Source organism: Molothrus ater, chromosome 1, assembly GCF_012460135.2.
Source record: "Molothrus ater isolate BHLD 08-10-18 breed brown headed cowbird chromosome 1, BPBGC_Mater_1.1, whole genome shotgun sequence".
Taxonomy (NCBI): domain Eukaryota; kingdom Metazoa; phylum Chordata; class Aves; order Passeriformes; family Icteridae; genus Molothrus; species Molothrus ater.
In genome coordinates, this window is record NC_050478.2 from 125,917,855 (window position 1) to 125,943,010 (window position 25,156).

Sequence of the window (25,156 nt, forward strand, 5' to 3'; positions counted from 1 at the left end):
TCATCTTCTTGCTGGCTAGGCTTACATAAAAACTGTTTCTTTTTTCCTGAAGATAGCAGAAAGTTCCTGGTGTACTTTTCTGTTGCTTTCTTTTACCCTCATGGCAACATTAATTTTCTGCATGTGCATAATTTACTAGTCCACATGTTAAGCAAGTACCTAGTAAAAATCTTGTTCTTTTGGTGAGAAACAGAAGCTGCAAGCCTGATTAAATTAAAAGGATCTTCTTACACAAAGACTATACCTGCCTGCATTTACAATTTAGCTCTGGTGGGGTGAAACGTGTGACAGTCAGCTTCATGGCTGCCATGGCGCAAACCAGGCTGTGTTTCTACAGCAAACACCCGAACTCCCAGAGCTCTTACAGAGCTGCAGATAAGTGGCTATGACAACAGCCACATAGTTCCTTTGAAGCTGAATCTGATTCTCTTGCATCTGCAATTGTCGAACTTCCTCCAGAGGAATGCACAAGCCCTGTGCTGAGGAGAAGGAGTGAGTAGGATTGCCAGGAACAGGGCTGTTCTCCTTCCCATAGGAATCCTTTCACAAGGCATGCCATATTCTCTGTGGTGAGAATGGTGAGAATTCACTCCCCTGCAGCCCAGTACCCCAGGGGGACTCCTGCCACATCACAGTAATTCCTCTGCAGAGATTCAAGCACCAGAAGAGAAGCAGTTTTTAGGCCACAGATTCTTTAATCACAGTGGAGTGATTAAAGTCAGTCTGAGAGCAAGAATAAGTATTCTCCCCTTCTCCTGGCAGAAGTGATGCCTCTCCCTAGGTATGGACATGGATCACTGCTGATGGCACAACCAACAGGGTCAGAAGTTTGGCCCAGGTTGTGGTGTTACTTGGGGTGGGAGGTGCAGGGATGGCAGCAAACAGACAAAAACCAAGGCAGACCAATGCTCCCCCTCAGCTGTGAAGTACATTGGCATCCATTCTGGAGATGAGACTGCTGTCTCCAGGGCCCTGAAGGAATGATGCGTGATAGGCATACAAACAGGACAGGATTTCCTCTTTTAGCTGTCGCCTGTCCTCACACCAACCCAATTCCCTGGGGAACACAAAAAATTTCCTGCAAGACAACTCCTGACACTTTTGCTACTGAATGGTTTTAAGAATGATAGCTTATATAATCCTATAGCCTCATTTCATTTTAGCAGTATTTAATGAAAGGAGAAATGGTTTAACAAAGCAATTTCATATACTATTCAACAAGCAGCTCTTTCTGTATGAAGCATTAACAATAGCTGTCATCTGTGTACAAAAAAAGGCTTCCAATTATTTCAATGCTAAGAGAAAATCCAAATACTGAGAGTCCCACAAGAACTTTTAATACCATTATGGAAAAGGAAAAGCTGTGACCCTGGGCTCCCTTTAATATTTTACTAGCCTTGAGAATCAATTTGAGTTTGTGTTCAATTTTCTGGAAAGTTTCGTCTTTACAGCTGTACAATTTGAGCACATAATGGAAGAGAATAGAGAGCTGTCTTTTTCTCTCTGCTTTTTTCACATGCTGGAGATGGGGGAAAGGGAGGAGATTACATGTAATCAATGGAACATATAAAGAAGAAAGTAAGTTTATGATATAAAAAATGTCATATGACTTCTTTAAAATTTCTTTAGCAGGCAGCAGGGAAATTTATAAGACTAGTAGATGGAGGAGTATAAAAGAAAGATTAGCCTTGGCTTTTCTGGTGTACAGTTATGCTATAAACTGTATGGCTACAAGCTTTCTCTAAATTGCATCAACCTCTTGGTCTTTCTCTTCTATCCCAAATACGTTTTGTCATCTGAAAGAGGGGAAATTGCATCCTGGTCTCCTTCTATCAACTCTGTATATAGATTGTACATTCACTCTGTGAATTCCTTCTTATATCCTAATTTAAATTACCATCTCTTCCATTAAATATTGGTCTATTTCCAGCTTATCTGGAAATACACAATGATACATTTTTTTAAATCAAAAATTTAAGTAAAATAAGTGTAGAATTGTTCAAGGAATGTCTCCATTTCTGTAACCATTAACAAGAATATGTGGAAGAACACCTGATGAAACATGTCTTAGAAAATCATCTTTTGAGCTCTAAAGGTACTTGGAGTTCTCTTGGCTCCAGGTTTTGGTTTCCAATCTTTCTGACATGGAGCCCACACTCCGAAGTCACATACTTAATATTGAATTATAGGTACTAATTATAGATATGTGGATCTGTTCCCTTTCATGGGGCGAAATTCCTGCAGTAATTTCTAGGTCATGTCCATTCTCTACCTATATCTGGAAATTGCATAGGACAGTACTTGTAAACTGTGGATAAAAGTCATGGAAATAAACAATTTAACACAACAGATTAAAGAGCCTTGAAAGGGCTCCATTTAATTTTGTAGGTTAGATATAGCCTGAGACATGGGCTCTGGATTGTCAGCAGAAAGCCTCAAAATCCCTGTTTTCATTAATTGAGTTAGTGCCTGTTGAAGCTTCCTCTTTATGGCATTTGTTTTTGTGAAACAAAATTGTTTTGGTTTTGTTTTTTCTTTTAAATAACACTTAAATAACCTGAAGGGTAAGGATACCAAGAAATACTGAAATACTCCTAGGGTATGAATACTCTTTAGGTATCATTGCTTGCACTTGCAAAGCCTGTTTTGTACAGCCTGTTTTCTACAACCAAGTCAGCTGTTGTCTTCAGGACCAGATTCTCAGATTACTTTTCTAGGGAATCTGGGGGCAAAGCACAAGGACTAGCAGATACTGCTTCTCCAAAAGTGGGATGTTCATGTCTGGAGGAGATAGGCTGTCAATGGTAGGAAATGGTAATAGGGGAAATGTAGATCATGCTGTGTTGTTTTTTCAGACAATTTTATGTAGCGTCTCAATACAATGAGTGGCCTTCTAAATGGTAATCATGCTCTTTTTTCAATTATTTTTATGTTTTGTCATTAATCACCAGGCATTTTTAGTACAATTACATATAAAAATATGCTCAAAATCAGATCTATTCTGCTGATGACACACAACCTTGAATGAAATCTAAATCCCATTCTTTGACTAAGCTCTGCCATGATAACCGGAAAGTATAGAACTAAAATTTAATTTCTTTTGATAAAGAATGTAATTTCATTTGATTCTGAAAGCACATAAGACCAGGATGCTGCATTACAATGTGTTGTTTTCTGCATATTCATTTTTATATTTGTAGTGTTTCCATAGTATTTTGAATTTCAGTGATGAATTTATCTTGGTATTGATATCTAAGTGATCATTTCTAGTATAAAAGCTGAGTAAATAATGTTCCTGGGCTGCTCCATTCCCATATAGGAGAGGTGCCTGTGCCCTCTCTTCTCCAGGCCCAACAACCCCAGCTCTCTCAGCCTGTCTTCATAGGGGTGGTTCTCCATCGCTCTGATCATATTGATGGCCCTTCCCTAGACTTGCTTAAAAAGGCCACATCCTTACTCTGGGAGCCCCAGAGCTGGACACAGTGCTTTGAGAGCAGAGCAGAGAGGCAGAATCCCCTCCCTTGCCCTGCTGGCCACACTGCTTTTGGTGAAGCCCAGGTTACAGTTAGCTTTCTGGACTGCAAGCGCACATTACCAGGTCACATCAAGCTTCTCATCTTCACCCCCTAATCCTGTTCTCAATCTATTCTCTACCCAGCCTGTGTTAGTGCTTGGGATTGCCCAGAGCCAGGTTCAGGACCTTGAACTTGGCCTTGTTGAACTTCATAGGGTTTAAAAGGGTCCACTTCTCATGCCTATTAAGGTCCCTCTAGATGTCATTAGCATCCAGTGCCTCCAGTCTCCACACAGCTTGGTGTCATTGGCAAACTGAGGGTGCACCCAGATGCTGAGGGTACACTCAATGCCACTGTCTGTGTTGCCTAGAAAGATGTTAAAATGCACCAGTCCCAATATGGATCCCCAAGGAATGGGGATCATCAGTGGTCTTCAGTAGAAAATCTACCTATTTAATACATTTTTGAGTGTGACCATGAGCCATTTCTATATCCATTAAGTGCCAATTAATCAAATCTATGCCTCTCCAGAAGAAATGTGAATGTCTGTGTCCCTTGTGAAGGAAGTTGTCTGGTACATATTCATGTACAAGTGTAGTAGCTAATTTGACAGCTTAAGGAATGATATGTTTCTGCATTCCTTGGGGTGGAATCATTAGCACAGGTAAATCTCTGTGCTGCTGACAGCAAATTTATTTGACACAGAGTTTATGATCTAGTAGATGTAAATGTCTGCTGTGAAACCAATGATGGATGAAGGGAGAGAACAGCCTATCTCACAAGATTTCCAGTTGGGATAGAAATAATCTATCTTGTGAAATGTTGACAAGTTCACTTCTAATCTTAGTTAGAAAATTGAGGCTGGAAGAGATAGTGCTGAAAAAATAATGGGGTGAAAATCTTTTCTAACTTTTCAAAGCATTTCCTACATCCATTCTTAACTTGCTACAAAGTGCTTAGGGAGTTGCAGAGCTTTTCAATCACTTTCATATTAACAGAAAAGCCCCATGTGCCCAGCTCTTCTAAGAATTATTTCCTGTGCTAAAGAGAATTTTGGGCTATTACTATCTGTATAAAGTAGTTCACTGTTTGGAGATTTATTTAAATGTGAGAGAATCTTAACTGATTCTGAACAGCTTTGCCACTGTGCCTCTTACAGTGTCACCTCTCTGACATTTTTGATGGAAATAAAGAGACCACATAACTAACAGCCCTTCGCCTTCTACACTACTCAGCTTTTTTAAAAGTGGGTTTTGTAGAGCTGGAAATGTAGGTCCATAAGAATAGTCATCAAGATAGTATTGATCTGTCCCAGGAGAATATGAAAAAGTTTTTAAAAACTGTAAATAAGGATTTAAGGAGAAGAACATTTAAGATGTAACTCTGAAAGAGTAGCAGACAGACAAAAAATATGTGAAGATTATTGTGAAGAAGATAAGAAAGCCTCAGATATTTCCCAAGAGCAGATTATAATTCTACTTTTTTTTCCTTAAAATCTGTCCAAATTTTACTAGGAGATGGTGAAAGCCAACACAGTCAATGACCTTAAAATGACATATAAAATTAGTATGAAAAGGTCCAATTATTGTAAAAGTCACAGGATAGAAATTTTGTTCCAATTTTGTTGTTTCCAGCAGCCGATGGAAATGCAACAGAGCTATCAAAATTCCTCAGTGGCTTTCCAAAATGCTTGGTATTTACTGTTGATTCAACATATTAGAATTTATATATCTTAAAACAAGGGCATCATAGCTGAACTTATAAAAAATGGAAGACAAAAATATATTTAATAAAGGACTTGCTAAAATTAAGGGAAGGAAAGCATTTCAAGGAGGCATGAAAACTGTCCACAAATATTTCTCCAATTTCAGAGGGGTAGATGAAACAAGAAAATTACCATTTTATGAAAAATTATGATTTAATAGTAATACAGCTCCTACAGAAGAAACTGAAGTCAGATTTAATACCAAAATACTGTGTATAAGGAAAATTTTACTTAAGTATTTTATATTATATAGTTCTTATAGTTCTACATAAAAGCATTTTATATCAGGTCCTTGTATAATTTTAAATACATGTTGACTGAGCTCAAAATATCAAAAATAAGTGTAAAATTTTTAAAATTCTTTTAAATATTTGAAGTTTGAAATTTCTATTGGCAAAATATTTTCTGTCAAAAAGAAGTCTAAGAGACATTCATTTTCAATAATCCTGATTACTAAAAAAGGCCAGATTGGGAGTTTTTTATTAATTTTGTGTAAAATAAAAATATCCAGTCAATAAGTCTCAGGTTTTACTGCATCTTTTGAGGTCAAAAATAATAAATAAAAATGTTTGAGCTTTTAGCATCAGTGCTAAAACACTAGACTGTGTTTATCCCCACTCCTATACCCTATCTTTCTACATCTCCCTCCACTACAGTCAATTTCAGGGTAAAATAGACTTTTCAGGTTAAAACAGACTTTACTGAAAACATGTGTTTTCTTGCAAGTCTCAACCACCACATGATTCCACATTTAATAGGATATGATATTCTGTCACAGCAATTTTACACTGAAATAATTCTGATGATTTTGTTCACTGTTATTCTTTTTTTATATTATTGAAGCTGAGAAGAGATTTAGCTGCAGCATCCCTCAAATTGCATGAAATTTGTTTCCTAAACAAAAGTTTCACTTTATCCATGTGATTCAGTGTAAAGTCGATTTTGCAACATTTAATCAGAATGGAGGAGCTTTTTAATATAGGTTTGTTTTTATATAGACAGCTTCCTAAGCTCCAGAAGGTATTCTCCTCAGAAGGGTCTCTGCTTCTTTCTCCATGTATAACTGTTCTAGCAATCTATCTAGCATAATGAGACATCTATCTCCTGGTATGTCTTTGAGTATGATTCCAATGAAGAGATAAATTTGAGAACAAAAATAACGTCTGTTGAAGCCATATATCCCTATAGAAGCTATATATCTATATCAAGCTTATATCTATGTAAGGTTGACTTGCTTTTATATTTCAGGCATAAATTTACAGGTGGAATTTCAGTGAACTTTCAAAGCATTCACAAGATTTCTAATCTTGTTGAGAAGAATAAGTACCTGCTTAAGAGAAAACATTTGCAAACCCAGATTTTCTCATTCTCCAAGGAGTGATGCATTTGGGATGGGAAATAGATACTTTCTGAGTTGATGATAGAGTAGCAGTTAAAGATCAGTGTGCATTTCTTTAGATCCTAAACGGGAGCTCTTCAGAACAATTGCAGTCCTCCTCAACAGATTTTGATTTGAGATCATTGTTTATTTCACCATCTAAGTTACCATCCAAATTTTCTGTATTAGAAACACAGTATTGGCTTCACCAAGTAGAAGTTTGTGTGTTTAAAAAATGTCATTTCTCTCTGTTAACTATAACTGATATTTTGCCTAAATTCATCATGCATTACAGTAAAAATCTTTCTGAAAGTTTTACAGCATCAATTTAGAAGAGGCAAAAACTAGACCGGTGTTTTAGGTATGCTGTCCATTTTTGCTGCCCATTACTCATTTTCAATGACTTGAAGGTGCCTTTGCAGACTTCCAGATGTTTGACTTACTGATATCAAATGTTTGTTTTCAGATATCAACATGGCAGGAGAACCAAAACCATACAGACCAAAACCTGGCAACAAGCGGCCACTTTCAGCACTTTACAGGCAAGTGAAATTTCACTTTAACTTGTTCCAATACAATTTTTATCAGAAAGATTATGGTAACCTAAAATGTATCTACCAATAAATATTGAAGTGTGCAGTATTTACCAAAATTATAATGAAATCTAAGTACTTATTAATGCTCCCAGTCCTAGTACTGTTATCAATAATTTCTATTTTTTCTTAATTGAGGTTATTTCAAATTTTAGTCCTTATGATTCATTGCTTGGCTCTGGCCTCATTTTTGTGACTTTTTTATTTGCAATGATCAGTAAAATAACTAGCAATTTCAGAGCAACAAAATTGGTTTCTCACAGATTTTTCTGGCAGGGTTGAGAACCAAGTTCTGACAAAAACTAGATTTCTTCCTTGGCTGTTCAGGAGGGTACTGATAGTGTCTTTCTCATATTCCCAGGTGCCTTTTGTCATAGAGCATTTACAAACTTGAAGAAACATTCACTTTTTTTCAAAATCAATTATGTTTAGTGAAGCATTTCAGATTGTTAGGGCTACCATGCCCACAGGTATTTCTGCTCAATAAACCTTACATCTCATAAAAGTAGTACAGAATTTATGCTCCAGATCCATGGAAGAAATTGGGACTGATTTCTACTGTAGCTGAAATGTTGGTAGACTGGCTCTGAGAGCAACACCTCAGGAGTGAAATCAGACACACTTGAGCAGTACTTCTTCATGCCTTGTCTGGTCTGAAAGCTTCAGATGGAAATTCAAGGGTGGCATCTCAGAATAAGACAACCAGAAGCATTTTAGGTCTGAGCCTCCATGCTATATAGAAGAGATTTTAAGTTTTATCATATACCTGTCCTCAGCTGAAGTGATAGAAATATTATTTTTGGAGAAGAGAATCCCTGTTTCATCATTACTCTCAGCTGCAAACTGCTAAACTCTGTAGGTGTTCCGGGTAACCTTGGTCTACTCTGTCCCTGTTCCAGTACTTCAAAAGATTTTGAAAGATATTCTGTGATTTCTGGCATTTATATTCATTTCTACCTCTGAGCTTTTGAAGGCTTTCTCATAAATACTTGTTCTACAGAAAAGATAGGGATAAGAGAGACCTATGGGAAGTTCTAAAGGAATTTTAAAAAGGAAAAATATCTTAGATTGTGTGCTTTCATGGATGTAGTGCAAACTATTTCTCTAGAAGATCATGAGGTTTTCAAGAGCAACTAAGAGAATCCTTCCATTTCTTCCTTCATCTTAATTTTCACTCTGCTCTGACCTTGTAAGACCCCACCCGGAGTACTGTGTCCTGATCTGGAGTACTGAGCACAAGAAAGGACTTACAGGGGGCTTATAAAATAGAACAACTTTTCAGATGGGCAGATAGTGATAGGATAAAGGAGGAATAATTTTCAACTAAAAAAGGAGGGATTTAGATTAGATCTTAGGAAGATACTCTACACTCAGAGGATAGTGAGGGACTGGAACAGATTGCCCAGGGTAGTTGTGGGTGTCCCATTGTAAATATTCAGGGCCAGGCTGGATGGAGTCCTGAGCAATCTTATCTGGTGGATGGCATCCCTGCCTATGGTGTGATGGTTGCAACTAGAAGATCTTTAAGGTTCCTCCCAACCCTCTCTATCATTCTATGGTATGGTCCCTTCCAACACAAACCATTCTATGATTGTATGATAGCAACAAACATTTATTATCCCAGTGTCGCTTAATCTATTATGTGAGATCAGTGACTAATAAAGTTTTGGCAACACCGAGAACATTTACTTATTTCAGAACACTGTAACTGGGTCTGACTGGGACTGGAGTTAACTTTTTTCATAGAATCCTATAAGTGTTTTGGATTTGTTGCTAAAACACACCAATGTTTTGACTGTTGCTAAACAGTGTTTGCACAGCCTCATGATTTTCTCATTTTCCTATTCTGCCTTCGTAATTAATAGGCTTGGTGTGGGCAAGAAGTTATGAAGAAATATATCTGAGACAGCTGACCCAACTTGGCCAGAAGGATATTCTCTCATATAGTCAGAAACAAAAATTGGGAAGGTTTTTCTTCCAAAGCAGCTGTTAGTTGGAGATTGCCCTGGATAGCTTATGGGAGGTGGAAAGTAATGCAAAGGCAATCACTTGGATTTTTTTCCCTTCCCCCTTCCCCTATTACACTGCAAATATCTCCGTCCATGAGGCTTTTTAACTTTTGATCTCTCCTTCATCCTGACAGGGGACAATGGTAGGGGAGTGAGTCAGTGACTATGTGGGTGCTTAGCTGCTGGCCAGGATCCACCCACAAGACTGAGACAGATGAGAGGGAAGTGGTTACAGTAGATTTGATTTGCTCTAAGAGAGTCATTGGTTAAAAAATTTATTTGTCACAAAATAGTCACTGTTAAAAGGAAGGACTGTAAGTAGAAAGAGGATAATGGATTTCAGAAAGGACAGAATTAAACGAGCTCAGAGATCTGGTGAGTAGAAAGATTCTTGGAAAGAAATTTGAGGGACAAAAGAAGTGCAGAAAATCTTGCACTGAGTGTGCTTAAGGTAGAACAGAAAATTCTCCCAAAGCAGAAAAAAATCAAAGGAATAATATGACAGCATCAACTTTCTCAAACATTCTGAAAATTGAAAAGGAATTGTACAAAATGTGGAATCAAAACGCCATGACTGGAAGTAGAAAAGAAGAGCAGAGTCATCCTACAGTATGTCAGAAAGGTTAAAGTACAGAATCGTACAAAGTACAAAGGTAACAAAAAATTGTCATTAGAGTAACATCCTCTGATTTTGGTTAGGAGGAAAAAAGAGCAGATGATACAGAAAAGACTTCTTTTACTTCATCAAAATGGTTAGCTGACCAGCTATTAAAGAAAATCAATTTTTACCAGAGGGTATGCAATAAAAAAATTGTCTAATCAATGTTTGACTAAGTGAATTTGATGGAAATGATCTGATAACATTCACAGTAGTGTGTTCAAAGGACAAGCTGAATCTGTGTGTGGACTATTAGTGATTCTTTCCAAAAACTTATGGAGGTCTTGTAAGGTAAAGAAACAGTGGGTATGGGAAGGTATTATACCTATTTCTAAGAAGAAGAGATCCAGAAAATTATTAGCTGAGACTAGCTTTGATTCTAAGAAATGCACTAAAACACATTCTTAGAAATCAATTTATCAAGACCAAGAAATTAATAAATTGGTTAAAAAATCAGGAGCATATTATGCTGAAGCAATATAATTTCCTTATTTGACAAGACAAGACAAATTTAATGGAGAAAGAGATGTGCTATAAAGTCATTGTCATGGTTTAGCAATGACACTCCCAATTTAGTACCCTCTGAGACTCTCCCAAATGAGATTTCACTTACTCGCTCACACCCCTCTCCTTCCCCCTTCCTGCTCCAGGGATAGAGTTGAGAACTGGAGGCACAAAGGGGTGAAAATTGCAGTTTAAGAACAATTTACCGGAAACAGCAATGAGATTTAAAAAAAAAGGAAAGAGTAACAGCAAAAATATTAATAACAAAAGGTTTTAGACAGAAACGATTTACACAGAAAGCCCATGGCCAGTACCAACTAATTTTTCCACACCACACCACACCATACCACACCACACTACACTTTCTCCCAGCTGGAAAAGGAATGCCTTTCTTTCCAGAAATCAGAAAAAAAGTCCTTTTCCTCTGTCCCTGGCAGTGGTGTAAAATGTTATTCAACAATATTCGGGTGATGGCCAGGCCCTCTCAGCAGAGCACACAGCAGCCCACAGCTGCTGGGCTCAAGCAGTCCGATCCTCTGGGCTCAGTCTCCCGGCAGCTGGGACCACAGACACACACACCATCACTCCTGGCTACTGCAAAAAAATAACTCTGCCCTGGATGAAACTAGGACAGTCGTTTAAACAAAGTTTGACACACTTACTTTTCAGTTTTCATAAGCATGTTCAGGAAAGTTGTCTAGAAGAAGCTGTCTTAAGGTAGACAGCCACTGGAAAAACAGCGACTGTGTACAACACAGTATTAAGGATACTAACTGTTAACTTTTCAGTTTCCTTTGTTAGTGATTTTTTAATGGTATTTTTTATATGTGAGACAACATAAAGAACAATTTTAGGATAAGCAAGCAGGAGTGCTGCACAGGCTTGCAGGATTTTATTTACTTTGAAGTACTTGAGGCTTCAAAAGTGTTCAAAGAACTTTGTATTTCTGAAAAGAAGTTTGTATCACATTTATAGGTGGATATACACATAAGTCATTAATACAGAGCAACTGATGTCTATGATGTGCTATATCATCATAATTTTCTTGTGTGTCCAAGTCATTAGATTCGTTTTTTCCTGTAATGGTATAATCCTCTTTAGTATCTCAGTTCAGGATCTACATTCCTTTATTTTAACTTTTCTAGTTTTATGATCTGTGTGAAAATAATCTCATTTAATCTTACCTATGTGAATTTAGCATAAATGTGAGACACACAACTTTTTTAGGTGCAAGACAGATAACTAAATAATAAAAGGACTTCCATTTTTTGTTTAGGCCTTAAAAAAATTTTGAGAACATTTAATCTTTGCTTCAGAAAGCTGTTAAACGCATTATTAATCTTAAGCATGCTCATTGAATATCTTAAAATGTACTTAGAGTAGCGCTCAGGAATCAGTTAAATTCTAACATAGCTGTAAACTCCATCATCATCCATCCTAATTTGCATTGCATTGAGGGGGACCTAAATCTCAGAAGATTCAAAATTGTTCTGAAATTTCTTTTTAGTGCACCACTTCTGCAGAAAATCACACACTTAAAAAAATCTGCATCTTAAAATTTTTTTGCATCTCATTGTATTGGTCTAGCCTCCAGCAAAAATTAATTGTACCAGCAGCACATCTTAGGATCTTTGAAACACAAGGTGAAAATTAAAGATGCTGACACAAATGTGTTAAAACACTCTTTGGGAGAAATGTTTTGGTAAAATAAAACATCACAGTTTGTCTTTTTAATTTAGTGGTGTTTTGATCAGTATTTCACTAAAGCAAATCTGTGTCACCATATGAAAGCCCATTTACTGTTTCTTTCCTGTGTTTACTCTCCAATATATCAGAGTAGAGCCAACCATAAGTAGTCTGATGGACTGTTATTCTGCTTCTTTTCATCATAAAATGCTTTAATTATTCATCGTTCATTTCAGTCCACTACCATGTTATATGGCATATTATATACATGCCTGAAAGCATTTTCTCCATTTCAGAAGCCTTTGTTTCACTTTCTGATTCTGGAAGCTGTTGATAGTGTGCAACCATTCCCAGCTGCTCAAGGAGTGGACCCAAGCCCCAGGACAGGTGGAGCAGAGCCACCATAGACATGCTGCCTGTGGCTGGCCCTCCCTCAGGGCATGGAGCACATCCTTTCTCTATGGCTGACGTCCTGGGAGCTGGCTAAAAGCCTTATCTGGCACCCCTCTGGTAGTAACAAGGTTGAGAGGGTTTGAGAAGGATGACAAGGGCACCTACTTTTGAGTCTTTTGAAAAAAAAACAAAAACAGTGTGCTACAGGCTGGCCATAATGGTGCCATTTTTATTGCCATAAAAATGAGCACAATTACTGCAGACTCTGCTGCATGAGAGGATCTGCTGGAGATCACATTGGGGAAGGGGAAGTCAAAACCACTGTGGTGGTACTGGTACAACTGAGAGTGCAGGGTCCCATATCACATCCAAGTCTGCTTTCTGAGAAAGCTAGTTACTTGACAAATCCCCAGGGTCAAAGTGATATCTGTACAATGTGGTAAAGCAGGGCACTAGGATTTGGAAGATAAATGGAAAGGCAAGTTACTGGGCGCTGCCAGGGTATCTAGTCAATCTCTTTGCTCTACACAATTTAATGTTATAGTTGACCTAGAAACTTTTCCAAAACTGTTTTATCCAAGAAAAGTAATCCCTATGTGGATTATTTTCATCCTTGCCAAACTTCAAGCTTCTTTGGAGTGCTGCAAGCAAAACCAGCAGGCCCCAGTGTCACCTCTTGAAGACTCAGTGAGGAGTTATTCCATCCCCAGACCTCCAGTATTCCTATTGCTGTCTGGGAATGAAGCTGGCTAGCCTAAGATCCATCCTGCTGAGGCACATCCTGGAGTGAGACAACTAACAGAATGGATTTAGAGAATAGATTAAAAAAGTCAGGAAAACCTGAGTGAAATAGCCTCTCACTGTGTTGGCTTGGCTGTAACCAGAACCAGCCGCTGGTGTTGAGTTCCCACAGCACTGCCCAGATGTAGCACACAGTGACCCTGCAAAGGCTTCCCTGCAGGACAAGTTTTTTTCCCAGCTGTACTCTGAAATTTCTGGTGTACAGTTCAGCACTCTCTGAGTGGTGTAAGATAGCACAATGATTTCCCATTACCAATCACTTTGTCACGTAATGCAATTGAAATGTATATTTAACACGCCTGATTTACCTTGCTACTAATTATCTACATTAAACAGCCTTTACTTTACAATTTCATAACTCCCATGGCCTCTGGAACAAATTATTTTATTTTAATGTCTAATATTAAGATACTGGAAAGGGATATTCTTTTATTTACATGGTATGGTTATTTTTTATGTCAGTGGGGTTTTTTTGACACAAATATTTTATCAATTTCTGCAGTACATGTTACTTTTATAATCTCAAACAGAAAACTGATTGAATTATGTTGCACATCTTGCATTTCCTTTGGTATTTCAGGCTTACAGCAGAAGCTGAAAGAATTGCTTGCAGTCCTTCTCTACTTGCCCTCTGCTTCTTAAGTTTATTGTAAATATAGTTTATAGAGTTTGGTGTGGTCTGGTTTGCCTCAGAGCCATCCATTATTTTGAGTTGCTTTTCTGAGCACTTCTGAGCACCCTTCATTGCAGGAAAAAGTGTGAAAAGGACACTGATGAGCAACTTGATTTCATCTTCTAGTACAGGAATCTTCTTGAGGTCATTCCTCCCTCTCGAAAACATTAATATAAACTCAACAAGTTCTGCATCAATCAAGGAGTACCATTCCATTAGAATACTGCAGGATTTTGCATCATTACTGTAACACTGTGCCACTGGTAGTGTATTATCAATCATTTTAAACCTGTCATATAATAAAAGTTACTGCAGGTATAAGTGTTTTTCTTAATTCAATACTGTCCTGGATTTCCAACAACATTTTTCTTTATATTTTCTTTTTCTTAATGGACTTGTGCATCCATCATTATTACTGATCTACAAGAGACTAAAGACACAGTCCAGAAAACAGAAAACAACTTATAAAGTATTTTCTGACACTTTAGTCTTACATTAAATTGTGGTTACAACCCCTACATTATTCTATACACTGAATGAAAAAAAAATATGCTTATGGAACATAATTTTTATATGACTACATTATATTAACACAATATAGTGTGATATTTCTTTTGAATCAAAGTGATTCTTTTTCTACAGAAATGTATCCTCCTGATGATTTTGATTATTTTTCTTTATGAGAAAAGCTATTTTATTTCAGTACTAAGCCCAGTAGAATGGTCTTAAGATAAATGTTGTTCTGCAGCTCTTCTCCTGACAAAAGATTTAGCTTCCATAAAAAATCCCCACATTTCTAGATATGTTTAAATAGAGAGATTTTAAGTCCAGCAGGATATTATTTACATTCATTTCATCGAAGAATGTTGCTGGTGGTCACATTTGAAACAGTCATTACTGTACAGAAAAAATATAATTTAGTTTCAAATTTTTACTTGAACAGTACAAATTTTGCTTGCGTTGAGAATTAAAATAGAATTCTCAATTACATTAAAAATCTTAAAAGGCACAAATACAAGCTATAGCAGACCCAGTGATTCAATTTGAACCTTTGTTTGTTTGTTTGTTTTCTTTCAATAAGAAAGAAGACCTCCATGTCAAATAACTAATATCACAGGAATATTTTTTTTTAAATCTGCTGATGGAAAGCAGCACATGCAAGTCTTCATTTTTAAATTATGGTGGTGTAATTGCAATCAGTTTTATCCCATAGATGTTTAAAACAGTACATGTGGTCAGAGGGGCTGGGAAAGGCAGACAGAGGTTTAGGTTTGCCCTTTCACATGATTCAGAGCATGATTGTACAGCACTTCATAGCTTTAGAGAGGGGGGAAAATGGGGGAGAGAAAGATATTTCAGATCCTTAGCAATAGGAAAACCTTTTGCTTCTGTTTATCTTGAAATAAATCACAGATAAAGAAAAAGACCAAAACACATAAAATGCTACTGGCATCTTGATTTCTTCATTCAATCATATATTCCTAACCTGTGGTGTAACTCCAATAATAACTAGGACAATGAAACTTTTTTTTTTTAATCTTCCTATTCACTATTTTTAAAATACTGCTAACGCCACTTAAAAAGGAGACTAGGGCAGGTATTGCCTCTCACATCATCACTATATGATAAATCTTACATTTTGCTCATGTTTGTTTACTTTCATTCACCATCAGTTTTTAAATTATGGCATTGACACAGATCCATTTAGAGGTAGGTCCTGTGTAAAGACTAGCACTTGTCTTTGTAACAATCTTCCCTCAAGTTATCCCTTAGACTTATACAGCATTTCCTCAGGTTTTTTTTCCTCTTTTAAGAGGATGTGACTCCAGTTTATACACATCTGCACAGGAGCTGCATCCCTCTTTCTATCTCAGTACTCTTCCTCTTGCATAAGGTGATGCATGGTATCACATGAATGATCTTGTCTTCTCCGCAAAAGCCCAGACACCATAACCACATTCATGCTCAGAGATTAGCAAATTTGGAGAATAGGCTGTTCACTTATTACTGTTGGGGTTTTTTCGTGGTGTTTAATTTTCTTTCTTAGTTTTTACTTCTGCTATGAAACCTGAAGCAATATACTGTCGATAAAATATCTAACTGTAAACTTATCTTTTTTTTTCATGGTTTTTAATCACTGTTTATACCACAGTAGAACAGAAAACATATCCACAATCTTCTGATGGCATTGAAATGATTGACTCCTTTCTTATTCAATTGAAATAATTATGACTCCTTTCTTATCCAAGAATTTTGGCTGCTAATACAAATGAGAAAACTTTGGCTTATAAATCAAAAAGTAAATTCCTAAAAGATCCAGAGTATTGATGGGTTTGCCTGCAGGCAAACAGAAACAGTAGTTTTAGTCACACATTTGCTTTAAATCTTGACAGCCTGAGGCCTATTCCTATCCCTCATTGCAATGTGAGATTTCTACCCTTTATTACTGCATGGATTCTTGCATTTAATATAAGAAATAATCACTTTGGACTCACCATGTTGTCTTCCATATGAAGATGATATCTTCTGTAGGTATTTTGCATTTCAGTTAGGATAAAAAGACTAGTGCCTTCAACATATTAAAAAATCAGAAACTGACAACATGGTATTTTTCTACATTTGAGTTTTAGTGACAAAGGCATCATGGAAACAGTATCAAGAGTTGCAGACACTGCTGTTCAGAAACTGTCTTACTAAGTCTTATGTTCATGACAGAGAATAGAGAAGGACCTGTCTGGGCATTGCAAATGAACAGAGGAATTCTTCATTTTCAGGAATTTAGTAAACCCTTAATTGCTGCAGTAATCAGAGATGCAGAACGCTGTGCTTCAGAGAACCGCTTAGTGGACTTGCAATTAGGCATTGGTTCTCACATAATGTAACACCTCTAATTATATAGAAGGCTGTAATTTGGTCTGGGAGATGCTGATGTACTGCAAGGGCACCATTTAAGTGGCTTACAGAGAGCAACAGAAATATGATGCTGGGTTATAAATTTAGTACTCTGTGAATAATCAGGAAGGTTGGATAAGTGAGACACTATAACACATTTTAAAGTCTTATGAATTATATTAGAAAAAGAAATTTAAAGTATACTTAATTGGAAAGAAAATGGATTGCTAAGTAAAATTACAAATAGCGTGGAAGGCTGTGTGAAACACAGAGGGTCAATAGCAATATATTATTATGCAGTGAATTATAAAAATAAAATTACCATTAAGCTTTATTTCTCAGTGAAGTCAGTTAGTCTTGGAGCATACTGTCTGAAAATATGTTATCCACCCTACCAGAACTGATATTTAGTGCTGTTGATTCATAATGTCAAATGTAATTTTGTTTTTTAAAGCATAGGGTACAAATTGCATGCCTTTTTGGTATTGCATGCCAGTATTTCTAAAACTTCTGGGAAAAGCATTGGCTATTTTATTGAAAAGTAAAAAATGTACTCATAATCATATGTGATTTGAATCCTAAAAAATTACCATTTTCTAATACCTATTGTCATAAAAATGTATGTTGCATTTTTCAGTTTTGCATGAGTGAGGTTATTCTAGGAAGCAGCATGACAAACATGAATCTTACATTGTTAGAGAAGTGACCCTCCTGTAACTGCTTTAAAGTGTTAGTACTGTCATTGAGGGGAAAAGGATATTGAGCCTCTACCCTTGGGATCCCCAAAGGCAATGCCTACATTAACCTTCATCTATTTGTGACTGCAAATAGACATGCAGCAAAGTAGTATTGATTGTGTGCATTAGATCAGTCAACACTGTTTTGTTCAGCCCACCCTGAAGAAGACATTCTAGATGGTTTTAGATCAGAACATATTGACCTGAGTGTTCTTACTCTGCTTTACAGCAGAAGATGGTCAGTTGAAATCAACTTCATGCAAAGAATGATTAAACCTGTAAGGAAGAGATCTCTAAGGCACACTACTTAGAACATTATATTTTTCTCAAAATTCTGTCTTTTGTTTGGAGCATAGATTTTTGCAAAATTTAGCAACTAGTAAAAATCATGGGAAAAATCAAAGAAAAATTGACAGCGGCATGGAGTTGTTTTCATGCTTTGGGTTTTGTTTCTTTTGCTTTCTTTAACAAAGGTACTAAATTGAGCACATTTTGAGTTTGGGAAACTTGCAAGAATCTCACTGTGAATCCAAGTTTGAATTGCTTCATGACTGGAAACATCATACAGTGATGTATGGGTTAAACACAGTTTAGAGATTATAACTCTGTTTGGCTACAGAAGACTTCTCTTGGGTGGCATGGGAGGAAACTGGAATCCATTATTACCTAAGAAGGTTTTCAAATGCAGAGTCTGAATCAATTTCACTCCAAATCACAATTTAGTTTTCCTCAGACATACTACCAGGATTTAGTCAACTATGAGAATCCATGCCACAGTTCATGTTATCTTTGCAAGTTTTGGATTCATAAAAAAAGATGCAGCAAAATCTAACCTGTAAAATCAGATAGGATACAGCTTTTAAATTACTTAGAGCTTTTAGTTTCTCTTCTTGCTGCCTAAAATTTAGGCCACCCATTTAAGAATATTATGGGAAACTACTTCATTTTTTCCTTTAGTTCCCTTGAGTTCTCCATGTCACCCCTTTCCTACTACATCCCCAAAACCCTTCCATCCTGTGTTATAACAGTAATGCATTCAGTATCCACTATGACAATGTACATTCTATTGGTATATCAAAACCAACCTTTGCATATGCTGGTTTAAGTCTCATCCTAGCCTCCTGCTGCTGTGAAAGTTAGCACAGGGAAGAGGCAATCTCTCTAAAGCACTTCCTCCCTGTACATAAAGATACCTTTTATTCAGTTTTTTAACTGTCAAACTTCAAAGATAACCCCAAACATTATTAATTACATTCTACTAAATAGTGGTGAAAAGATTCCTATCCTAGCTACCCATGGGGTAAAAAAATACTAGTGACTCCTGAAACTTGTACTCATGACAAGAATTTCATGTTTATAAAGATGTAAGATACATATTTTTCTAGGAAACTAGCTCAATTTGGTCATCTGCTATGTACATCTGATACATCTGGTACATATGCTACACATCAGTACAGTTTTACAGGCTGACATCAGGTATTATTGACAGCATCCTGTGCTAAGAGTTCCCTTGAAATCTTTTCCTACAGATAATGCTATGGCACTACCCTGTTCTGGGGTTAGGAGTTAAGTAGAACTGGCTACTTAAAATGCACTGCAACAATAGTCAGTGGTTTTTGCAGCGTTTTTTAAAAATATAAGAGAATTTAATTTAATTTAATTAATTAAAAAAACCTTGCACATATTTTTTGTTGTCCAGACATGTAAAGTGCTTAAAAATTATATACTGGGCCAAAATTCCATTTCTTTCACTTCAAAACACTGAAAAGACTAAAAGGCCCTCCATCTTGCAGCATGTTAAATGCAAAGTGCATGAATGTAAACCAAACCCTAAGGTGAGCAGGAGCATTCCTAGACAGAAAATCAAGCTGTCATATGGAGACAAACTATAATTTCAGTTTTCTCTATCACAAAAAATTAAACCGCATAGGATCCATATCACCTACAGATGTCTTGGGAAGTTAGTTTCTTATGGGTACAACTTTTTCCTCATGGACTTGGAGAAAATCTGGTGCTTCAATAAGTGATCTAAGTTATTCTCAATCTTAAATAATTAACTGAGTCAAAAAAGTCACAAAATATTATTAAAAAATGTATCTTTTTTAATCAGTCAGAATGTGTAATGTGTTGTGATACTTTCAAAAGGGACTAAATATGTATTATACATCTATTAAGGATTATGTATAGATCTGCATAGAGAGAGGCTGGTAGCCAAAGGGATAATCTTGTTTGATAATCTGTTTATCCCTAGAGTGCTTACTAGTGTAGTGGCTTTCTTATTGAATAAATTCGTCAGTAATTAGTAAAACTTAGTTTTAGTATACTTGAATATTTCAGTTGTGAACTTTGATTAACCATGATCTGAGACTAGAAGAGAGGAAGCACGTGCTGATTAAAGGACACTTCTCAACCAGCTCTGAGGAAAGATGTTTCAATACATCCCCATAACTAGGAGTCTCTTGTTACTCAGTTCTTCCTCTTTTAAAATTGTTTTTGCAATACCCAGCTAGTTGTCCTTCATTTCATATATGTATGAAAACAGTTCTTGTTCTCAAATTCTCACTCTGCTTTTCTTTCTTAAATTTCATCACACTGGATTAATACTAATTCTTCAATTTATAAAAAAAAATCACATTTTAACTTTCTTCACTGGATTATTAAAAAACAGCTTTTTGGTACCTATTTTACATGCAGTAACTTCTTTGTTAAAATGATTTATGCACACCAATGTTAAATGAATCATAACACTGAGTGTTCCTATTATTTAATGTGGCTCTACTTCCTATTGACATAATTCTTTGTTCATGGTCATGCTGGGGATAGATTTTATTTTCTCAGCTTGATTATGAGAGTCTCATATCAGGCAATATCAAGAGCTTTAAAAATGAGACTAAGTCTTACCTATCATCTGTCTTATCATTTATCCACCAAGCATCAAAGGAATCAGTTTGCACTGAGAAATGACAGTTTGAGCTTGCAGTATGTTAGCTTCCACCCATGGCTTAAGTGATGTGTTTTATTTTGTGCTAGAATCTTTATATTTCAATAAATAACAGAAGCGCTTAGGTCTGTCAAATACAAATTCTTGAGGTACTGCAAAAACTAATACATAGTATATGACATTATGCAATGTTCATGAAAACAACAGTTGGTTGTTGTTGCTTTTCTAGTCTGAGTTATCAATTGCAATGTCAACCACCAGATGGGAGCAGAACTTATTAAAATTGTTAGGGACAATTGTAAAAATTGACATAAACATGTAAATTATTCTTCCATTCCCTCTGCTTCCGAAGCACTTCTGATAGATTAGATCTTCTATACAGTCATTCTACTATTTATTTGTTTCATAATATGACAGAGTTTCTTCATAAAAATTGTCAACATTTATAAAGACGTTTATGGAAGCTTCAGAAGACAAAATGAGCTTCTTATCCTATTCTATTTGACAATAGTTGCTGACAATGTCCAGAGAATTATCTTGGATTGAAACTAAGTCACAGAAACCAGAAAGGAAGGATGACCTAGTGTGCATCAGCAATTGTTCTTTCAGACTCAATAGGTAGCGGAAGTTATATGAAATTATATTTCTTCTGTAAATTAAGACGTGCTTTTATTAGGCTTGCTTGCATTGAATAGAAATATCGGGAGGTAGCAAAATTTATAATGCACATGCTTAAAAAAAATCAGATGACAATATATAACACTACTTAAAAAGTTCTGAAGATGGTGTTTGATCACTTCAAATCACAAACTCAACATTCAGAGAAAAATGCATCCATGTTTGATTATGTGAATGGAAACTTAAGTTCCTTTTGAAAGGTCCCTTGAGTTGTTCTCGTCATTTTTAAAATTTAATGCATTGAAAAACAGGGTGAGCCATAAATCTGAATATTCTTCCACTATGCATATTTCTGCTAAATCTTTGGACCTTCTAATTCTTTGGTTCCTAAAGCTGCACAATGCAAAAAAGACATACTTGGTAGGTAAATAAGTCAGCCACAACAGTTAGTCTAAATACACACTAACTCTATACTGAAGTCCAAATTGCTTTAGAATTGTCCTGACTTTCCTATCTGGCTTGAATAAAAATGTTCCCAACTCCCTTGAAAACTGCAGTGACTATTCATGCATTTTATAGTCAAAGAGAAAATGCGTGATGTCAGCTACACAGTCAGTTAATACTCCTCAGGAATTTTGATATGAAGGTTGTAACCTAAAATGATGACTCAGCTGAAAAAATATTAGTTCCTGACCCCTGTCTCTGATTCAGGGCAGATGGCTTTGTTTTTTCAACAAGTCAGAATAAGAATCCTAACAAATTCATTAAATTCCATGTGTTTTTCCTACTAAGTGCCTAAAGATGAAATTATATGACAACCACGAGGAAGAATATATTGATTGGTAATTAATTTCCTTGGAGAATCCTTGGCTAAAATCCATTTGCTTGTGTACTGCATTTATTGTTAGAAATGTTATTCACTTTGTCCTGTACACAGTTTTGGGAAGGAGAGGAGAGGATTCTTTAACAAGTAATTATATAGATTTATGTATCTTGGGTCAGGCCTCAAATGCAGAAAAACTCTTGCCTGTAATCTTAATACGACAATTATGCAAGAATGTAGAATTTACTTTGGGGTCTGTCATTCCATGATTTGTTTACAAGTCAAAGAGGAATTCACACATCCTTAGTCTAGTCACATTTCCCTGTATGTTTGTCTGCAAACCTTGAAAATTTGTCCATCTGAATGTTCAGTCCGTGTCAAAGATGGAATTTAGATAATTGCCATTTATATAAGAAACCTTAGCAGCAAAGAAAATAATGAAGTGCACAATTTGGCTAATCAGACTTGTAAAATGTCTCTCAGGGTGCAAGGGGAATAACACTAAATGGGAAATTTGTAGGATTCTTATTTTAAACACAGTGTGACAGGACCATAGCATGTCAATGGGTAGTAATCAATTGCCTATGCCTGTTCAGTTTACAGTGACTGGTTTTAATTGAGCAACTGACATAGTGTAAAAATTCTTTTTCCTCCTGAAAAACTTATCTATTATATGTAGATAAGGAAAATCTTAGCTGAAAATCAAAGTGGAACACCACTCAGTCTGCCATGTCCCAGTCATGCTACTGATTAGCCTTCCTCCCTCCTATTCAAACTGCTATATTGCCTTGGCATATTGACAAACTCATCTTTTCTGATGCGAAAACTATTTCAGGAAAGAAAGAAAATATCTCAATCTCTTCTGCTTCAATACCACTCCTACATAATTAAAACATGATTCTCTTTGTTTACTGTATACTTAGTATTTCTTGGACACAAAAATATATATTTGCAAAGAAGACATCTGCTTTAAGATTCTTCCTGGAGGTGTATAACAGCCCTTCTCAAAACTTATCAGAATTAGTCTTTTTGCAATATCATATTTAATTTTTCAAGAATTCCTCAAAACTCTGGAAAAGTCAGTATACATGAGGTTGAAAAGAAAGGTAAAACGTTTTATTGACAAATGTCACCCATAAAGATTATATAAGATGTTATTTCATATTGTGTTGCAGTTTTAAACCTTTATATTAATTTGCCATATACTGAACTACCAAATAAAAGGCCAACAGATAATTTTGTTCCTTTACTATGTGGAACACTTGAACTAATTAAAAGTAATTCAGCAAATTATCTAAAACCATTTAGTCAAATATAGAGAGAGGTCAAACCTAGGGCAACACTATTTAAATCAAATTGAATTCCAGCTAGAGAACGGACTTCAAATAGATTTTTAATTGCAGTATTTTGTCCACAGGGCATTCTATCATACACACTTTGTTTTCAAGTAAAATCCACCAGAATATCTTCCATCGGGGCAGTGCTACGCCTCTCTTGATTACAGAATTTCTGTTTTTATGAAGTGTGTAAATACATTCTAGGGCTTTCATTCTTTGGTCATCTTGCTTATAGTTAATCTCTCCAGCCAAACACTGAGTGCTTCCCCTGACTGATTCATTTCACTAAGCAGAAAAAGAGGAAACCAAAACATGACACTAGTGCACAGAACCTGCAGGAGAAGGGTGGAACCCTCCGTGAAGGGCCCTGTCATTTTATTGCTCTCTGTCAGCACTGCCTGAGCACAGAGAATGCCAAGCTCAGATTTTTTTGGGACTTCCCCAGCCACAAGGGCATGCAGCTTTGGGCTTCTGCTGTGTTCCAGTTATATGCAAAGCCATCAGTGTTTCCTCTTCTATTCTAGATCCATGTGGATTTCAACCCTAGAAAGAAAGGGAATGGTGAGCTATAATCATTAGGACAACAGAAAAGGGACTGTGTTTTCAATGTTTTGGATTTTAGATTATGGTAATAATTAAACTGGTCTACTGGTTTGTGAGTTTTTTGCACAAAACCTTTGTTGGGTGAATAATAACTGCAACAGTATTCAGTTTTTTTACTAAGAGGACTTTCATGAAACTTTTACCTTAAAACATTTATTATTTAAAGTACCTTTGTTTACAACTAATGATAATTGTTTAAAATTAATTATATTTCAAATATTTTATTGTCAGTCTAAATTGGCTTCAGATTCATGAATTAAATGCTCAGTTCCACATATGATATGCTTTGCTGCATTAGAAGGCTACAAAGAGGCTACAAAGAGATATTAATGACCTGGACATCATTAATATCTCTTCATAGAGATATTTTCCACTCATTATTTCCACTCTTTCTAACACAGTATACTCCATAGGAATTATCACAACAGAACACTTTTGCACATCATGTAACCACTCAAAATTACTCAGCTGCAAATATGCCTTAAACATGTTTATAAAGGATCCTAAAATCACATACTAATGGTCTTGTCAAGCAGCTGATATCAGTAAACTCACTGAAGCCAGAACACTCCAAAAGAGAAAGGGCAGCCAGTTGCAGATAGCAGAGCAGGAGCACTGCCTGATAACACAGATGAGGACTCTTGTATCTGCCCTGGCTGGATGGAAACTCCCAGAAGAGGCTCCTGCCAGCGTGCAGGCGCTGCATTTCCTCACAGCCACAGCAGCCACATCAGAGAGTGGGAGAGCACTTTGAACCACTGGGTTTAGAACTGAGCATGATTCTGGATCTACCAGAACAGTGACACCCAGATCCAGCACAAGGCCAACTCTGGCAAATGGGACAGAAGTTCTCATAAGGATGAAGTGATCATGTCATATGAGCATAGGATGCTGGAAACCAACCAAAAAAAAAGGCAGCAAAAAGAACAAAACATTTCTTGTTCATTCTAGACATTCTATTCAAATATCTACACAAGTCATCTCAATCTATGAAATTCAAAGGGCTTAGATGTGCTACTTTGTAAATATTTGTTTCTAGATCAAAGTTCCATTGGGTAAATGGGATTTTTTCTGAGTTAAGTGGAAACTAAAGCAGAATACTAAAAGCACCTACTAAACTGAATCAGGCCCTTCTATTAATGCTAAATTGTGTAATTAAATAAACTTGACATTGAGAACAGCTGTTTTAAATTCATTGTATAATTGTTTTTAAATACATTAAATACCTAT

The 25,156-nt window shown here is 36.2% G+C and overlaps 1 protein-coding gene across 5 annotated transcripts in view; it reads left to right on the forward strand.

Moving 5' to 3' along the window:
* Positions 1-25,156, forward strand: part of RALYL (RALY RNA binding protein like) — a 373,569-nt gene that overhangs the window by 292,709 nt on the left and 55,704 nt on the right. For all 5 annotated transcript variants that reach the window (XM_036400853.2, XM_036400827.2, XM_036400819.2 and 2 more), the window contains one exon: positions 7,125-7,200. In XM_036400853.2, the coding sequence (XP_036256746.1) occupies positions 7,125-7,200 (76 nt within the window). The remainder of the gene's footprint in view (positions 1-7,124; positions 7,201-25,156) is intronic.